The sequence below is a fragment of the Cebidichthys violaceus genome, unplaced genomic scaffold (genome assembly GCF_023349555.1).
Source record: "Cebidichthys violaceus isolate CVI_PGR_0920_01 unplaced genomic scaffold, fCebVio1.0.p SCAF_10, whole genome shotgun sequence".
Lineage (NCBI taxonomy): Eukaryota > Metazoa > Chordata > Actinopteri > Perciformes > Stichaeidae > Cebidichthys > Cebidichthys violaceus.
Window position 1 is genome coordinate 9,342,181 of NW_027176263.1, and position 16,804 is coordinate 9,358,984.

At 40.7% G+C, this 16,804-nt stretch overlaps 2 protein-coding genes and 1 long non-coding RNA gene across 5 annotated transcripts in view; 2 read left to right on the forward strand and 1 right to left on the reverse strand.

Moving 5' to 3' along the window:
* Positions 1-309: 309 nt before the first annotated feature.
* tbxtb (T-box transcription factor Tb) lies at positions 310-3,202 on the forward strand. The gene is made up of 8 exons (XM_068724871.1): positions 310-594; positions 694-958; positions 1,129-1,263; positions 1,443-1,504; positions 1,613-1,674; positions 1,773-1,949; positions 2,305-2,437; positions 2,932-3,202. Exons 1-8 carry the CDS (start codon positions 389-391, stop codon positions 3,200-3,202), a joined length of 1,311 nt encoding a protein of 436 aa, XP_068580972.1. The 5' UTR covers positions 310-388.
* On the reverse strand, positions 2,521-9,049 carry LOC137882658 (uncharacterized). The gene is made up of 3 exons (XR_011104090.1): positions 8,816-9,049; positions 5,498-5,550; positions 2,521-3,213 (listed from the first exon to the last, which is right to left on the reverse strand). It is a non-coding gene; the product is annotated as an uncharacterized lncRNA (long non-coding RNA).
* Positions 9,050-9,117: 68 nt separating this feature from the next.
* pde10a (phosphodiesterase 10A) overlaps positions 9,118-16,804 on the forward strand; it is a 52,002-nt gene continuing 44,315 nt past the window's right edge. For all 3 annotated transcript variants that reach the window (XM_068724776.1, XM_068724812.1, XM_068724784.1), the window contains exon 1: positions 9,118-9,336. In XM_068724776.1, coding sequence (XP_068580877.1) covers positions 9,264-9,336 — 73 coding nt within the window. In that variant the 5' untranslated portion in view covers positions 9,118-9,263. The remainder of the gene's footprint in view (positions 9,337-16,804) is intronic.

The window sequence follows — 16,804 nt, forward strand, 5'->3', positions numbered from 1 at the left end:
CAGCCGCCCCACAGGGGTTTGGTTTCTGCAGGTGTGGCTTTGATCTAAGTGTCAATGTTGACAGGCTGATGTAATAAAGTGGGTTAAACTACGTTATTCAAAAAGCTGTCATCCTGTGGACCTCAATGATTATGGCTGCTCTGAGCCAATCGGTGGCAAGCCCGCAAAGATCAAAGAGGAGATGAGCCAACCATCTCTGCTCCAAACACCCATCCTGAGACGGAGCTTCTTTTCCTCCTATATATATTTGGGGGCTGTTCGTGACGTCCAGCGTCCTGAGAAAACTGCTTGTCTTTGTGGAGACACAAGAAGAGGAAAGAGGTTTAGTTTGTTTAGTTTTTTTCAATAAGAACTGTGATTACATTCAGCCGTGGAGCTGCTGGACAGGATGGCCACCGGCGCTTCTGAGTGTCCCGGGAAGACCAGTCAGAGCCGGGTGGACCACCTCCTCAGTGCCGTGGAGAGTGAGCTGCAGGCCGGCAGCGAGAAGGGCGACCCCACGGAGAAGGAACTGAAATTATCCCTGGATGAGAACGAGCTTTGGCAGAAATTTAAGGATCTTACAAATGAAATGATAGTTACAAAGAATGGCAGGTGAGCTTAAATACAAACACACAGTATACAACACCAGATAAAATAAAATATAAAGGAGAAATATTCACTGTTTTTTATCATTCTTTCTTTTTTATCAAGGCGCATGTTTCCGGTGCTGAAAGTGAACGTGTCTGGATTGGACCCGAACGCCATGTATTCCTTTTTGCTGGACTTCGTATCTGGGGACAATCACAGGTGGAAATACGTGAACGGGGAGTGGGTCCCTGGTGGCAAACCTGAACCTCAAACCCCCAGCTGCGTGTACATCCACCCGGACTCTCCGAACTTTGGGGCACACTGGATGAAAGCTCCGGTCTCCTTTAGTAAAGTCAAGCTCACAAATAAACTCAACGGAGGAGGTCAGGTAAGTAGAAGAGAGAATCCGCGATATTGTACTTTCCTTGTTTTTCTTCGGGAAAACAAAGTAATTTTTTTATTAAAATAACCTAATTTCAAAACAAAATACACGTGGAAATGATAAATCTACAATATTAAATAACCTTATTCGTGTTGAACTGTTTTTTTTTTCTCCAGATAATGTTAAATTCCTTGCACAAGTACGAGCCACGCATTCATATAGTCCGGGTTGGAGGCCCGAGGAGGATGATCACCAGCCATTCTTTCCCAGAGACACAGTTCATAGCAGTAACAGCGTACCAAAACGAAGAGGTTGGCAATACTATATATTACTTAAACCAAAGCATCAATAATGTTTCTTGTATGCGCGCAAAATGTGTGCGTAATTTACGCACAACATTTACGCACAGCATTTTGTATATCTTTTATGATTTTTATTGTCGGAAAAACACAATCCTAATTATTTTTTGTCATTTATGTTTGGATTTTAGATAACTGCTCTTAAAATAAAGCATAACCCTTTTGCCAAGGCCTTCTTAGATGCGAAAGAGAGGTAAGAATCCACATTGTTTTCACAACATGTTATTGATGTCTTTACTATGTGTAAAGGTTTAGTTTAACATTATTTAAAGTATGTCATCAATCTTTTACATTTTTTCAGAAGTGATCACAAAGATGTAAGAGAAGATGCCATTGAAAACCAGCAGTCGACTTATTCTCAATGTGGGTATTCTGTTGTTTTTTTCTGATTTCATGTCTCATTTTGGAAGCTAGTGGTGCTGATATGGTTTCATCATGTCCCTTCTCATCTGTGGAACCAGTAGGTGGTTGGTTTATTCCAGGCACAGGCTCTCTCTGCGCTCCTGCCAGTCCTCACAGCCAGTTTGGGAGTCCCATCTCTCTCTCGCCGTCCCACGGCTGTGAGCGCTACTCCAACCTAAGAAACCACCGCTCTTCCCCCTACACCAGTCCGTACGCCCATCGGACCAACTCGCCCAGTGAGTGTTCTCTTCCAGCCTTTACCGTCACACATCCAGGAATTACACCACTTCCTCTCCGGCTATTAACAAGAAACGCAAACAAATGTTGCTGAGCACAGAATGTCTTGCATTCCTCTGGCTTTTGTGTGAGTGGAGCCACAAAGCTGTAAATGGTTGGGCTTCAGACGGGGAATGTATGGAGAGAATATTCACACCTTCAACTGTCAGACTGATATCAGGGGGACAGGAAGTCTTGTATCGTACTGGGAAGGCAACAGGTTTAGTGCTAATATGACTTCTGACAAATATACATTTGAAATCACACGGGACTTATGAACATGCTAAACCTCAGTGCTTCTGTCTTGTGTTACAGTCAGTTACTCCGATAACTCGCCAGCCTGTCTGTCGATGCTCTCAAGCCACGATAACTGGTCCAGTCTACAGATGCCAACACACTCCAGCATGATGCCCATGGCCCACAATTCCACCTCTGGTACTAACTCCAGGTTTGTATTGTGTTTGTTTTTATTGCACCAAATTAAATCATAACCATACAACTCACAACCACAAAGAAGATGATATAGACCGAAAGAATAACTAATTTTACAAAAGAATTGGGATATTCAAGTAAGATAGACACAGATAATAATACAAACATACAAACAGTGAAGTTAATAGTTATGGTGATAAAAGAAAAGACAAGATATGAAATAAAGCTTGCCTATAGTATATCAGACATTGGTGGAGAAAAATAACTACATGAGTACAGTAATTTGATGCATTTCTTGTTTTTAGGCAGAGTTGGGTAAGAAATCAATTTGAGGGATATTCTGTGCACTGTAACCTCTTCACATTCTGTTGAAAATGTTTAATTTTTTGAACATTTTAACCAAAATTCTTGCCAGATTTTACACATTGCACAACCTTTTGCATGAGTTGCACTTATAAAATACCCTAAGAAGAGCTGAGTAAGACGTCTTCTATCCATGTCTCTGTACAGTCAGTACACCAGCCTGTGGTCTGTGAGTAACTCGCCCCTGACTCCCGTGTCCCAGAATGGGGGGATTAACAACAACCTGAGCTCCCAGTTCCTTCGCGGGTCCAGCAGCCACTACCCGAGCCTGTCTCACTCAGTCACAGTGCCCTCTTCTGGCTCTCCCATGTACGACAGCGGCACAGCAACAGAAGTGCATGACACAGCTCAGTATGACACTACACCACACGGGCGACTGCCTTTAGCCTGGAGTCCTGTGACACCTCCGTCCCTCTGATGGAAGCGTCTCTGCAAGTTTGGAGAGAGACGGCCATGAAATAATGTCTGCAGGCTGTTTGATCTGCTGTGATTTACAGGAAGAATCAATCCCAAATTAAGTATGTTATATTATAGTTCCAAATCAAAGTTCACAGGCAAAAGACTGTTTTTCGGTTTTTGGGCACTTGAATTAATCCTGAGTTATTTAACAAAGAATTCTTCACCTCTTAATTGATAATAAGAAGCTACAGAGGTGTTGATTTCAATAAATCAGCGAGTGTTATATGTGTTTTCAACTCAAGAAACAAAATGAATATGTTTGCCCTTATTTTTGGTAGATTTTCCCTTAAATTCAGCTAATGTTTTTGTTCAGCATAGCAGGATAAACTTATATTTTAATGTTTGTAAACCAAAAATCCATTTAACCTGCTTATATTAAGCATAGCTTCATGAAAACACAGCAGTAGACAAAACAAATGTTGAAAAATGTAAAAACATTGTTTATAGTGTAAATGACAAATAATTGAGGTTTACCATGTAAATAGACAATCGCTTTGTACCACAATGATGCCGCTGGAGATATTGTGTTTCAGATTGTTTTAAAAATGAAATGAAAAGGGGGATCTAATGTCAATATTCTGCTATGCAGACGATACACAACTTTCCATATCATTATAAAACATGTCAAGGTCTCTCAAGTGGCTGTTTTTGAGGCCAGCTACATGACAATAAAAACTTGAATGTGCTTTGCTACACTGTGTTTTACGTTGTTGTTTAAATTGTCCAAATTCATCCAACTTGGTCACCGTGTCCTTTTTGTTTTTTTGTGCCATTGTGATGCCACACCACACCATGTGATTTCTGGCCCATTTATTTCATCCCTATGTACAGTATCTGGCTACTACTCCAGTGAGCATTTTTTAAAATTATAATCTACATGGGTGGTTCACAAAGTCCGGTCCGGGGACCGCCAGGGTTGCTTTAGATTAATGGAGGTCCCCAGCAACATAAGGGACAGATTGATTTGAGTCTTCTTTGGTTCCTTGGGAGATAAAAGTAGGTCAGTGGTCTAATTCAAATCTCATTAGTGGTTCTTGATAAGATTTTCATCATTTCTACAGAAATCACACATTAAATAATGACCCTACCTCCTTAAATATATTAATCCCCAGTCCAAACACCAGATCTTCCAAAACACATCACAAAATCCCAATCCCTTAAAATGACAATAGCCTTCATATGCATGTTTGTTAGTTTTGTCTCTGTTCGTGATTAACATTCAGGCAGCTGTTTATGATCAAATGAGCTGTACTGGTGCAGCAGCTGTTGAAAGAGGACAAAACAATAGTAAATGCAACATAAACTAAAATGAACTTGATTTTCCCAAAACAACATACTGCTGTCATCCTGAATGATCATACTATTATGCATACTTGAATAGGACAAGGAAACATTATATTGGGGTTGTTTGGTGTTTTTATTTGTCATTTCATTATTGGTTATTACAATTTCTTTACGGTGTTAAAACTTGTGATATTAGCTTAAAAACTCAAACCCTCTTTTTGTGAGTAGAGAAGGAGTATTTTTCACACATGGGTGAGGAATTACATCTATGTATATCTGAAGGAGGGCGTTTGACGGCTGCATGGATGGTCTGCGGATGTCGGCTTGAGAAACCCCAGAGATAAACACTCAGCTTTAGCCCTCGCACTCTGTTTCCATTCACATCTCCCTGACATGGGGGCAGAAATCTCCGAAAAGACATTGGTGACGCATCATTGTCTCCTGTGTCATGGATCTGGTCACGGTTATGAAAGTGTATTTACTCAGAAAGGGACCAACTTATATCATAGTCTGTTTAACCACTTGGTTAAACACAAGTTCTTCATATACTTCAAACTGCAAAGTTGGATAATGCATGGTTTGTCACATTTAATTAAGTAGGCACAGATCCACCATCCCGTCATAGTGCGAGCCCAGACATGCATTTTGTTAATTAGGTGAGAAAATGTATAAAGTCTTGTCAGAACTGGCATATCATGAAAATTATCTCTCCACATACTACAGTGTGTTTTTTCATGTTTGACCCACATTATTGAACTGAAAACCTTCTAAATGAAAATAGTTTCACATGAATATCTAACATAATTTTACTACAAACTTTAGTAACTTCTAATAATTGTTGACCAATAACATATTCTAACTCAAAATGGAATGACATTTTCTTCATCCTTAGTGTCAGCAAGATAACAGATCTCACTTACCTGGATTGCAACTGCTAAAAACTAACAAGATACACCTGAAGAAAACTAACCTTTTTCCTTTAGGATCACCCACAACCACCTTTTTGGATCTGGGCCTCCACATCTGCAAAATATAATGAGAAGCTTCAGAAGTAAAGAAAAGAATCAGACTACCTTCACTACAATTGACGACACTAAACACAACCGTAGCCCTCATGCTAAGCTTAACCACCGATAAACTACATCCAAACAATGTGTTTAACAGACTTAAATGCAGACTGTATTGAGCTAGGGACGAAATGTTGCAATAGAGGCTCAATTCAGTTCAGGATAGTCCATCAGAGCAGCTTCCCATATTTGCAGTTAGGGCTCCACCCATCCGTCTTCTGTTTTACAAGCATTCTCCTTAAAGAGATTTTAAGTAAACTGGGTGAAATTCACAAAATAATAACTTATACATTGTGTGCAATTCCTAACTTGCTCTTAACTGATGTATTGTCTCCACAGAACTCATATTGCCAAAGGAAGGGCATCATGCATACCGGAGATATTCATGTGTCATAGTGTTGCTGACAGTGGATCTTCAAGGGGTGATGATCAGGCACAGTAAGTTTGTAGAGAAGTGACTCCATGATCTCAGTTATTTACAAGTAATCTGGCTCCAAATTGTTGGCAGCACACAAGGTAGTCTCCTTTCTGTTTGCAGACGTAATTGTATTAACAGTGAAGCCCACCAGAATGCTGTCATACTGATATTTAAACTGCTTGATTGGCAGGTAGGAAGGGCAGAGCATGGGGTTGGGTTTTGTTTCACAACTAGAGGAAAAAAGACAGATTCTTGACACCGGAGCTTCTTCTGCATAACAGGAAGCAGGATCTACAGAGCAGCTGTTGATTGCATCATACTTCAGTTGATGTAAGATGTAAGAATGAAACTTAAATGAAATAAATTTAAATTACACTATGTATATCATCAGACCTTGCTGATGTTTCACTACCAAACATGTGTTGGCTGTGGATGAACCCCATATGCAAAATAGCATTCATGCTATTAAACTGTTGCTCTCAAGGTAAGGGTGACAATCCGAGTCTTGTTTGAAGTCCCAACTAGTTATGAAGTACAGAACAATATTTGTCCTTTAAAATGTCTTTAAAAAATCTTTCAGTGTATATGCAAGATTTCATTCACCTCTATATGTGCAACAGGATATTTTATTGTGACATTATGATCTTTGGTGTCATCTTTTTTTTGGTTTGCATTTGCACTTAATTAAGCTGCATATAGGTGAATTGTACAGTAGCTTAGTACAGTCACTTAGAGAGAACATTCAACAACATTAATATGTTCAGAGTAAGGTGTTTGACTATTAAGACCTAGAGTGACTCAAAGCACAGAGCAGTTGAGCAGAGAAAGCTTAAAGACAGGCATTATGGCTGAAGTGAGACAAGGCCAGTCAACAGGCACAAGAGCCCATTCAGCCCAGAAGATCAAGGTCAGCGTATACGGACATCATGACATCCTTCCCCCTCGTACAAGTGGCAACCACAGACTGACAGGAAGGAACAGACATCTAATCCGCTAAATCGAATACACAACTGCATCTCACTGGTGGATGAAATGGTCTGTCTGTATAGTTAACATGTCACCATGTGCTACTATTGCGTGTGTCCAATGGCTGTTTGTCTGTGTACAGAGATATTTAAACTGAGTAGTCATACATATCAAATCAATCAGCAGATGAGATAATACCAAACAAAAAAGGGGACTAATTTCCTCATTTTGTGAACTATTTCATAAATAAATGCATTGCGGTTATTTAAAGGTTTTTGTAAATTGCTATTATAAACTATTGCAAAATGAATAGAAGAACTGAAGTAAAAAGCATATTGTACAATAATATCAATCATTGAATTATTGTGATTTGCTTTAAGAGCCAATTATGTCCTTATAAGGAATAATGTTTAAAGCGAGAAAAGATAATGGGACATCTATCAAAAAATCTAAAAAGCCATGAAGGCAGGGTATTTCTCTAAGCCTAATAATCCCATTATGATCCCAATGAAAAAAAAAAGCTCTCTGTCAAAGCAGGGAGCATTGACGCAAGCATGTCTTGACGTCAGTAGCTGCAGTGAATGAGGGATGGGAGGGGGGAGAGCCAGAGAGAGAGAGGGAGAGAGAGAGAGGCGTATTTGCCTTCAGAAAATACCACGAAATACCAGCGTCATTGGCATGAATGCAACTGTAGCTCTTTACAAGAAACACGCCGCGAATGTGCGCATATATACGCACCACCAACACCAACAACAAAAAACACCCAGCTTTTTATTTTCAAAACTATTTGCCCTGACATCCAAGTGACACATTTTGGAGAAACAGTATAGGCGCTGCTCTGGAAATCTAAACCAGATGTAGTGAATGGAATATGATCCCCTGACCCGGGAGTGTTCATAAATAAATCAGCGTATGAGAAAATGAAGAGCGGAGGAAGACTGTTACTGAACTGGTGTCAGGCACTCATCCGGGACAAATAATGTGTGAAAAGTAGAAGTCAGTGATAATCTGACAAGGTCTGTGCAGTTTTATCCAATTTGAGTGCACGCACAGTCCATTGTTGCGTTGGTAAAAGAGGAGCGCTGATTTTCTTTTTCTCTGGCATTCAGGGCTGAGTCTACCGGAGGGGAAAACTACCATCAAGCAATTTGTAAAAGCCAGACCGGTTGCGTCACTGCCTCCTCCATAGTATAGTCTATACGTGCAAAACTACGAATCTCCAGCTGCATTAATCACAGCGTTATTCTCCAGTTGCTCTGTGGCTCACTGACGTGAAAGCAAACCTGTTCGTCCAACACTTACACCATGCGTGTTAGTTCGATTTATGTTACTCTGGCACGTGGAATAGGAGGTTTTGTGAAAGAATCGTCACAGACAAATAGAGTGTTTTCTTCTCCACGCTGGACTCATGGTGTTGTAAAAAAGAAAGGTAGGCTGCTGTACTCCCGCTCCCCCCCACACCACCACTTCTGTTGTACAGTGTCTCCAATTTTTTCGCATTGGAGGAATCCTCTCCTCCGTCACATATGTTGCCCGGAGAGCCTTTTCTACCAGCAACTTAGTGCGCAACTCAAATGCTGCCAAAGGGACACGCGCTTTGGCGTGCTTCAGCCGGCAGACCACTTCCAGATAATCTCCGTTTACATTGGCCTATACTCTGCAAGATACCCAAGAGTTCCCGTTGTGCCGGCTGTGCGTCATCTATGCCTGATTAGACTTGCAGTATGACGTCGCCGAGCACCATTCAAGCTAAACACCTCACACAACGTTGAAAATCTAAATTGATATTCAAAAAGACAGGAAACGAAATGACGGAAACCACCACCTCGCAACCCACCTTAAGACGCGGATCAACAAGTTGCCTCCAGTGCGTAACTTCCATCTGAGCGGGGTTCGAGCATAATCCGCGACGCACATGATCGACAAATCACCTTTGTCTGCAAATAGTTCTCATTTGTCAAGAGAAACAAGCCCCGGGCTGTCCCCGGAGTCGCATCTTGTCGGATAGCGGCGGGAATCAGGAGCTGACCCGGCTCCATGCCTCGCTGCGTCTCCAGGTGCTTGGCTGGCCACCACATGGTAACTTTGCGCACACAGCACGCTGAAAACAGGACATACAGAGAAGGGATCTGAATGAATGGGACTGAGATTCGTTCGCGTTTCTCTTTTCGCCTCCCCCAGACTGTTGTTTGTGTTGTATATCCTGCCGGTTGAAGGTGTCTCACATTATCAGCAGATATCGATTCAGCGGTGGATAGATCCATCACTCGAATAGGGAGCAGCAAATGTCGAAGAAACGGAAAAGTCCCGACGACCAGGAGTGTGAGGAATCTCCGCCAGCTGGATGCAGCGACCAAGGTAGGAGTCATGGTCAGAGATGAGTGAACGTTGAGCTGTTGCAAGAGTGCAGGCATGTGATATCTTCAGGGAATGCTTGATGAAACTACAGAGCATTTCTTAGTTGGAACTACAGGTTTACTGCAAAGTCAGAGGCACCAGCACTTCAAACCCTCATGATGCACAGCCACTACAGCTGCTTAACTCCATACAGTATTAAACATGGCTGTACAGAGACATGATGCAATGCCTCTCCACTAAAATAAGTATTTTATCCCTATAAAACAATATTGTGTGTTGCTGCGGATTACTTTTTGTAATCTCTCATCAATTCTCAGTGGAGTCACATTGTGTTTCATCAGGTTTGGTTGCAGAACAGACTTTTATCGTCTGCTACAGCAGAATGTGTAGGCAACTGTGGCATCAGAGTTGTTGCCACTATCACTCAGGCAAAGAAGGACCTGTTGATTCAGAAACGGCATTGTATGGATGATGGTTCACCTATATTACTATTTCCAGTTCCGTTGTAAACGTGGGGTTGATTTATTGTGTTGCAGTGTGTGAGTTCTGAGGGATAATCCCAGCCGGATACCATCATGGTGTCCCTGTTGTGTGCACCCAGGGGGCCGGCATGCTAGCTCACCCTTTTATGTGCACAGAGAAAATAGAAATAAACTGTTGTGGATACAATAATAACCAGCAGCACAGACCAGGCACTCCATGTACATTTCCATTGGTAAATTAATCAAAATAAAACAATAACTTTACTTTCTTTAAATAAAAGAAGAGCCATGATTGGCAATAATAAACTGTACATGATCAATAGTGACATTGTTTAGTCAGTGTGATAAATAAATGCCAGATAAACAACTTTGAATATTCTAATATGAAACAATATTAATAAATAGTAAAAATGTAAAAGACACCCAGACTGAAAGTGATGCAAAACTGTTTGTGTCTCATTTTGGTCATTGTGTGTTTCTTTTATAATCGTATGAGTGACTTTTCACCAAGAAATGAAAAATAGCATTTCATAAAATGGCTGTAGTCCAGGGACATTGGGCATCGATAGGCCTGTTCAGTAATCCATGGTAACAAGTCACTACTGGTAGGGGGTTAACCAGAGGGGGCATGCACCATCCCTCTGGCCCCACCACTGATCATCTCTCATTGATTGATGTGGATCCTGCATTGAGAGGAGGGTTATTTTCTACTGCTGCTTACTTACTTACTGCTCTCTGCATTTACCAACAGACACAAAACGAGGTCTCTACACACACTTACTGTAACAAACTGTGTTTTTACGTGTCACGCCCCTCTGACATTTAACCCTTTTGTGAAAGTCTTAATCTAGTCATTGGGATGATCACATTGACTGAGTGTAAAATATCAATCAGGTGGTATACAAAGGCCAGTACAAACAAAATCCAGTCCTGTTCTTAGGTTATGCTTTCCTTATAGTGCCTGTGATCTGTGTAGTTGAAAACATTGGTTCAGCACATCCTTTATTTTTATTTTTATTTATTTTAAATCCCTTATTAGTCCCACAGTGGGGATTTTTTTGTTCTCTGCATTTGACCCATCCCTAGTATATAGGAAGCAGTTAGAGGTTCAGTGTCTTGCTCAGGGACACTTTGGCACAGCACATGTAGTAACCAAGGATTGAACCACCAACCTTGCGGTTACCAGACAGCCCTCTCTACCCCATGTGCCACGGTCACCCCACTTTCACTTTTTACTTTCAAATTCAAGCATCCCTCATTTACAAGAGGCAGCTTTTGAAATGCCTCGATGGGCAGTGTGGCTGCTATTATGCTGGCAAACACATGACATGAGTTGTAAGTTCAAGGCCAAGAACAGCATCACCTTCAAGCAGAGAGTCGTGTCTGCCTGCATGAATAGTGCTGTAGCAATGGAAACGGCTTGTGTGTGTGTTGGACTTGTTTGGTGTTTCCTTTGCATCACATTATTGAAGTTTAAAGCTACGTTTGTCATGTTTAGATTTGGGAAAATTATCCCTAATTAAGCATGTATACATCCTTTCATCTTAGCTTGTCTTTTACTTTTTATTTCTTTTTAAAGACGAGATCAGTCATATTACCTCTGAAACCTCTGGAATTTACTCTTGTTTTGTATCAGATAACGTCTTAAAGTTTGACACTTAAAAGGATCTGTTCACCCACTTTTCAAAGAAATGTGCCTGTAGTAATGCCAAGGCTAGAAATTTTATCAGCAGCATGTATTTCCAGAAACGGTGCCAGGTGTCCACAGAACAACAGTTTTCATAAGAACTAGTTCTTTGGTAGAAAGTAGGTTCAACAAGAAATTAGAAATATTTATTCTAGAAAGAGATATTGCAGTTTTTTTTCCAACGTTGTGATATATAATAGAATTTCGTATACCTCCATTGTACTTGCGTGGAGGCAGAAATCTCAAAACCTGGACAAATTAAATCACATTCATCTGCATGGTTAGATAGAAGTTTTTGGTAAATTGAGTAAATTGATCCTTTTAAGACTTCAATATAAAGTCAAAGATGCAGTGCAAGAATTACAGTCAATATTATGGCTTCCTCGGGCCGACAGACTTGTTTGTTTGCGCTGAAGACGTGACCTGTTTGCATCACGGTCTTTGGCTCTGTATCTTTTTGGGTCCATGCCCAAATGAGAGTTCCCCTTGGCTAACATGGAAGGAGAGCCGTGCGCTTCCTTCCCCGACTGCGCCTGGCATCTGTGACTACTTAGGGGGTACACACCCACTGAACCCCTCCTGCTCAAGATTCTGCATGCTTTGATGCAGGTTGGCAGCATTACATTGTACACAAAACACTGTCACAGCAAATGTAGATTTTGAACAGAACACTCAGCTTTTTTTACACACTAAGGAGTCATTTATGAAGAATGGAGAACTTCTTAATAAAACAAATCATGCATAATCGTTGTGCATACTCATTGCTTTAAACAAAACCTCTTAAAATTAAATAAAATGTGTTAAACAGTTTTATGATACAATTGTTTGTCCAAACTAAATGGCTGCTGGTACAAAAAGCAGACAAATATAATAAAGCTATGGTATATTTGTGCATCATGAACTGAATCTGAAAACTAGCACCTGCCACTTCAGTGCTGCTTCTGTCGCTGCTCCATTCACGGCCTCTGAGGGCTCGCGCTCGTATTTTCTCATGGAGATCGTTTTTGTTCGCTCAGATATCCCCGGTGAGGCCAGGAGGGGAGGCGTAGAAACAGGGGCATTGAGATTCATATCAGGACCACAATGCTTTTTTTGTCTTGCCTCTTGGTGTGCAGCCTGGACCTGTCCATTACAGGGCCACTCCTGGGTGCCCCCTCCAGGCCCCTGGCCACCAACCACCACCACAGCTGGTGAGCAGGCCTTCAGCTGTGCAAATCACCAGCTATCTTCCATTATAGTAAGATACCAGTGCAAAGCTCGGCATGAACCTTGATGTCTGAAAACATTGCTAATTGAAATAATAAAATAGGAGGTAACTTATGTATTTGTTCTTAACTAAACTGCTTGACTAATTAAATGCAGACAATAGATAAAGTGAGGAAAATGGCTTATTTACATGATTTGATTAAGTCCTACTTCATGCTTGGGTTGAGACACAGCGAGATTCGGCTGTTCTTGAACACGGTGGATGATATTGTGATAAGTACACTGAGAAGGATTTTAAAAAGTGTGGGTTGTAACAGAAGGAAGAATGACTCGTACTCATAAAGGCATCTGTGTTTTGGACCATTGGTGATAACAGTTCATTGCAAAAGTCCATCTGCAGGTTCACAAGCTGGTTCACAACCGGAGTACATATCACAAAGAGTCCACCTCTGCCAAGACCAACTTATCTCAGTAAATTGTCATTTTTAACTTTACATTACGAGATAAATATTATATCAAGAAAGGCATCTGCCTGCTGCTGATGAAAACAGCTCTGAAGAGAGAGGTGCAAGTGAACCTTAACTTTAAAGTTGTGGGTTGTAAACTGTAAATGCTAAACCTCTTCATAGAGCTGAATTGCGAGAGACCCCTTTCATTTGTGCATGATACAAGTTTCAGCAAAACAAACAAAACCTCTATGAAACAGCTTAAATATTGCCTCAAAATCTTGAAACTTTACACATTGCTTTTTTGATCAAGATCAATAAAACGTGGGGAATTAAAAAAAAAAAAAAGGAGTTTATGGGTAGACAGATAACAATTTGACTGTGTCATCTTTGTTTTCTTGTAACGGACCCATTGGAGCAAATAGTTGCCATACATGTTCTCCATTGTAACAATGATGGTGTTCCCACATTATTGACAGTAGATCAAGAACAACATTACAAAATGGCCTCCGCTTACAGGAACAAAAAGGCCCTGTTCCTATGAGACAGAAGGTCAGTGCGGTTGTGGCCGGTTAGAATTTCTCTTTCTCTTTGAATTCGAGTGTTGAGAGAATAGTTCCAGATCTTGTGGATTGGTTTGTCCTCATAGATTAATCTGAGGAAACAGCTCGACGTCATACACTGTCCATGCTTTCCAGCGGTGTTCCATGTGTGTCTCTTTAGCTTGGCTTTGTGCCCACGATGCTGAAAGTGCAGCAGGGCTGTTCGCCACCATCGTGACGCCACAGAGCACTTGGTGTACAAAACCACACGCAAACCTGCATACATTCAAACGCTTACACATCCTCATGAATATTCTTATCCATGTTCTTCTCTGAATTGAGCAGTCTATGAGGACCGTAGCTGCAGCCGGTTAGGAACAAGCTCAACTTGTGCAAGAACACCACTTGGTGGTCGTAACGTGTATTGCAGGTCACAATAGTGCACACAAAGATTATCATAAGGATAGAATCAAAACGTCTTTAATTTCATCCAATTTGTTACATTTTTACATTTATATTAAATGTTGACCTTTGCCCTCACAGTTGGTAGATGTCTACATCAGTGTCCTCAGACAGTTGGACACTAGGTGGAGCTAAAGTATTGAGGTGAAATGGAGGGAGCGGTGTCGGAGATATTCACCATAGAGCACACAACCAGTAACTCTGGATTAACATTTTTCTTTTCTTTCAAATTATTATTATTATTTACAGACTTGGTAATCACTGCTAAAAGGTTCCACAAAATAGATTAATATGATCCTTTCATGTAAAAAGAGGTTTCATTGGCACAGTGTTTGTGTCAACTAGCAGAAGGCCGAAAAATGGAAAAAACTAAATCCACCTTATTGTTTATCAATAATTCTTTACAATACACTGAGGTTATTGGTTTTCCATTACAGTTTAATTTTGACAGCAGTGCTGAACGCGGTTAAGTTTGTATTCTAAAATACAATAAATCAGAAAAACAATGCTGTAGTTTCAAATCGAGTAAGGGCTAGATAAGCCTGGAGTGTGTGTGTGTGTGTGTGTGTGTGTGTGTGTGTGTGTGTGTGTGTGTGTGTGTGTGTGTGTGTGTGTGTGTGTGTGTGTGTGTGTGTGTGTGTGTGTGTGTGTGTGTGTGTGTGTGTGCGCGCGCGCAGTTTAGTTCAGTTCATGAATGGATTGTATCCATGTGTTATCAGTAAAAAGGCAGACTTGACGTCTGGGTGCTCGGCCGTCTGGGCCAGTTCTGATGTCCGCTGTGAAGAGAGATTGACAGGCCTGTACGTCAGCACCCATATTTCTCACCTATGATCACACTGACTTTGTTTGGCGTCTGATGAGGGCTGCAGGCAGCCAGCTAAGGCTCGTCCCTCCAGCCACTCCCCAGATTCTTTTTCGCTCAATACCGACCTCTCTTTCTTTCTCTCTTTTGGAAGCATTTCTTTTCTAAGGCACAAAATTAGTTTGTCAACTCATTCAAATTAACAATAACCAAATTGACTTTCATACTTTCGTCTGTCACTGTGCTTTTCTTTCCACCTAGCTTCTGTTAACATTGAATAAAACTGAACAAAAATAAAATTTAAGCATTTGATCATTATTATTACATGAGCATCACAATGTTTTCACATTTTCTATAACAATGCAGTAAGGGTGATAATTCTTCTTCTTTGTCCTGATGACATAAAGGCACATCAGGCAGGTTGTGGGTAAATTCCAGTACAACATTATAAAATGTAAAGTATATATTTTCATTTTGTAAATGTTGTGAGCTGTGTTGTTGTGTTTAAAGATAATTTCCTCTTGGTGTGTGTTAATGTGTAATGCTTGCACAAGAAGCAGAATCAAAGTCAGTCAGCAGCTCCTCACTGTATACACCCCGTACAGCGTCACACAAGAAATACACACTGACAGGCTGTGTGACATCACTCAGCTGTAAGTAATGATCCGATCTGTGTGTTTGGTGGTTAAAAGGCTTACACTTGACCAGGACATTGTTGGCTTCTCAGCTCAGAGATCAACACACGTGTGGCAGCATCGTATAGCACCAAGGGATTTGCCTTTTGTAAAGCCAGTAGGAACTCATCATTGTGTGTGTGTGTGTGTGTGTGTGTGTGTGTGTGTGTGTGTGTGTGTGTGTGTGTGTGTGTGTGTGTGTGTGTGTGTGTGAGAGAAGAGAGCTGGTTTGATGCAGTGGTGAGAAGTATTCAGATCCTTTACTTAATACCACAATATAAAAAGCTTCCTTCATTTTAAATATACTCTGTTATATGTAAAAATCTAGCATTTCAAATCTTATTCGATAAAATGCATAAGTATTAGTACTCATCATGCAGAATGGCTCATTATATATAATATGCAGATTATTATTATTAGTGATGCATGTGTAACTAATGTTGCAGCTGGTAAAGGTGGGGGTAATTTCAAATGTAATACTGCTGGGGAGCTAAACAAGATATTAATAGATTCTATTTTGTTTTAACAATCTAAATCTGCAAAGTAACTAGTAACTAAAGTTGTCAAATAAATGTAGTAAAGTGAAAATACAATATTTTCCACCAAACTGTTGTTGAGTAGAAGTGTAATATAGCATGAAATGGAAAAACCCCAGTGAAGGACCTCAAAATTGTACACAAGTACTTGAAGAAGTGTCTTTAGCTACACCCCACAACTGGTTTGATGGGGAGCTGATGAGGTCATGGCTCATGTCTCCTGCTTGTGTCATCACCTATAGGATGTTACTCCTGCCAGCAGAGCTGCAGCTGCTGCTCTCACTGTTCCAACAGTGTCAGAGGCACACAAAAAAAAACTAAATCTGAATAATGTTTTAGCTGTTATGTTGATAAAAATCATCACGCCAGTCAGCAGACCTGCGGTGGAAAGCAACATTTTAATGAAGAAAACGGATCATAAGCTGAAACAATAGTATTTCAGTTTTTACTTTCTCATTTTATTTTAGGACATTTGCAGCTGTCTGTGTGTTTTATATACATGAGTGAGCTCAACACGTCATCGCACGTGCCCGCTCTCATGTGCACATCTGAGGAGACACATTTGACCTCCTGTTTTGCATGTTTTACAAGATTGCACAGTGAAGCGTTTCACACGGCTGAGTGACGTCAG

Excerpts from the sequence above, each read along its gene's own strand:
- tbxtb (XM_068724871.1), top strand. The coding sequence starts at position 389 with ATGGCCACCGGCGCTTCTGAGTGTCCCGGGAAGACCAGTCAGAGCCGG. Across the intron at positions 595-693 it reads ATAGTTACAAAGAATGGCAG|GCGCATGTTTCCGGTGCTGA; the intron begins GTGAGCTTAAAT and ends TTTTTTATCAAG. Across the intron at positions 1,950-2,304 it reads CCATCGGACCAACTCGCCCA|TCAGTTACTCCGATAACTCG; the intron begins GTGAGTGTTCTC and ends CTTGTGTTACAG.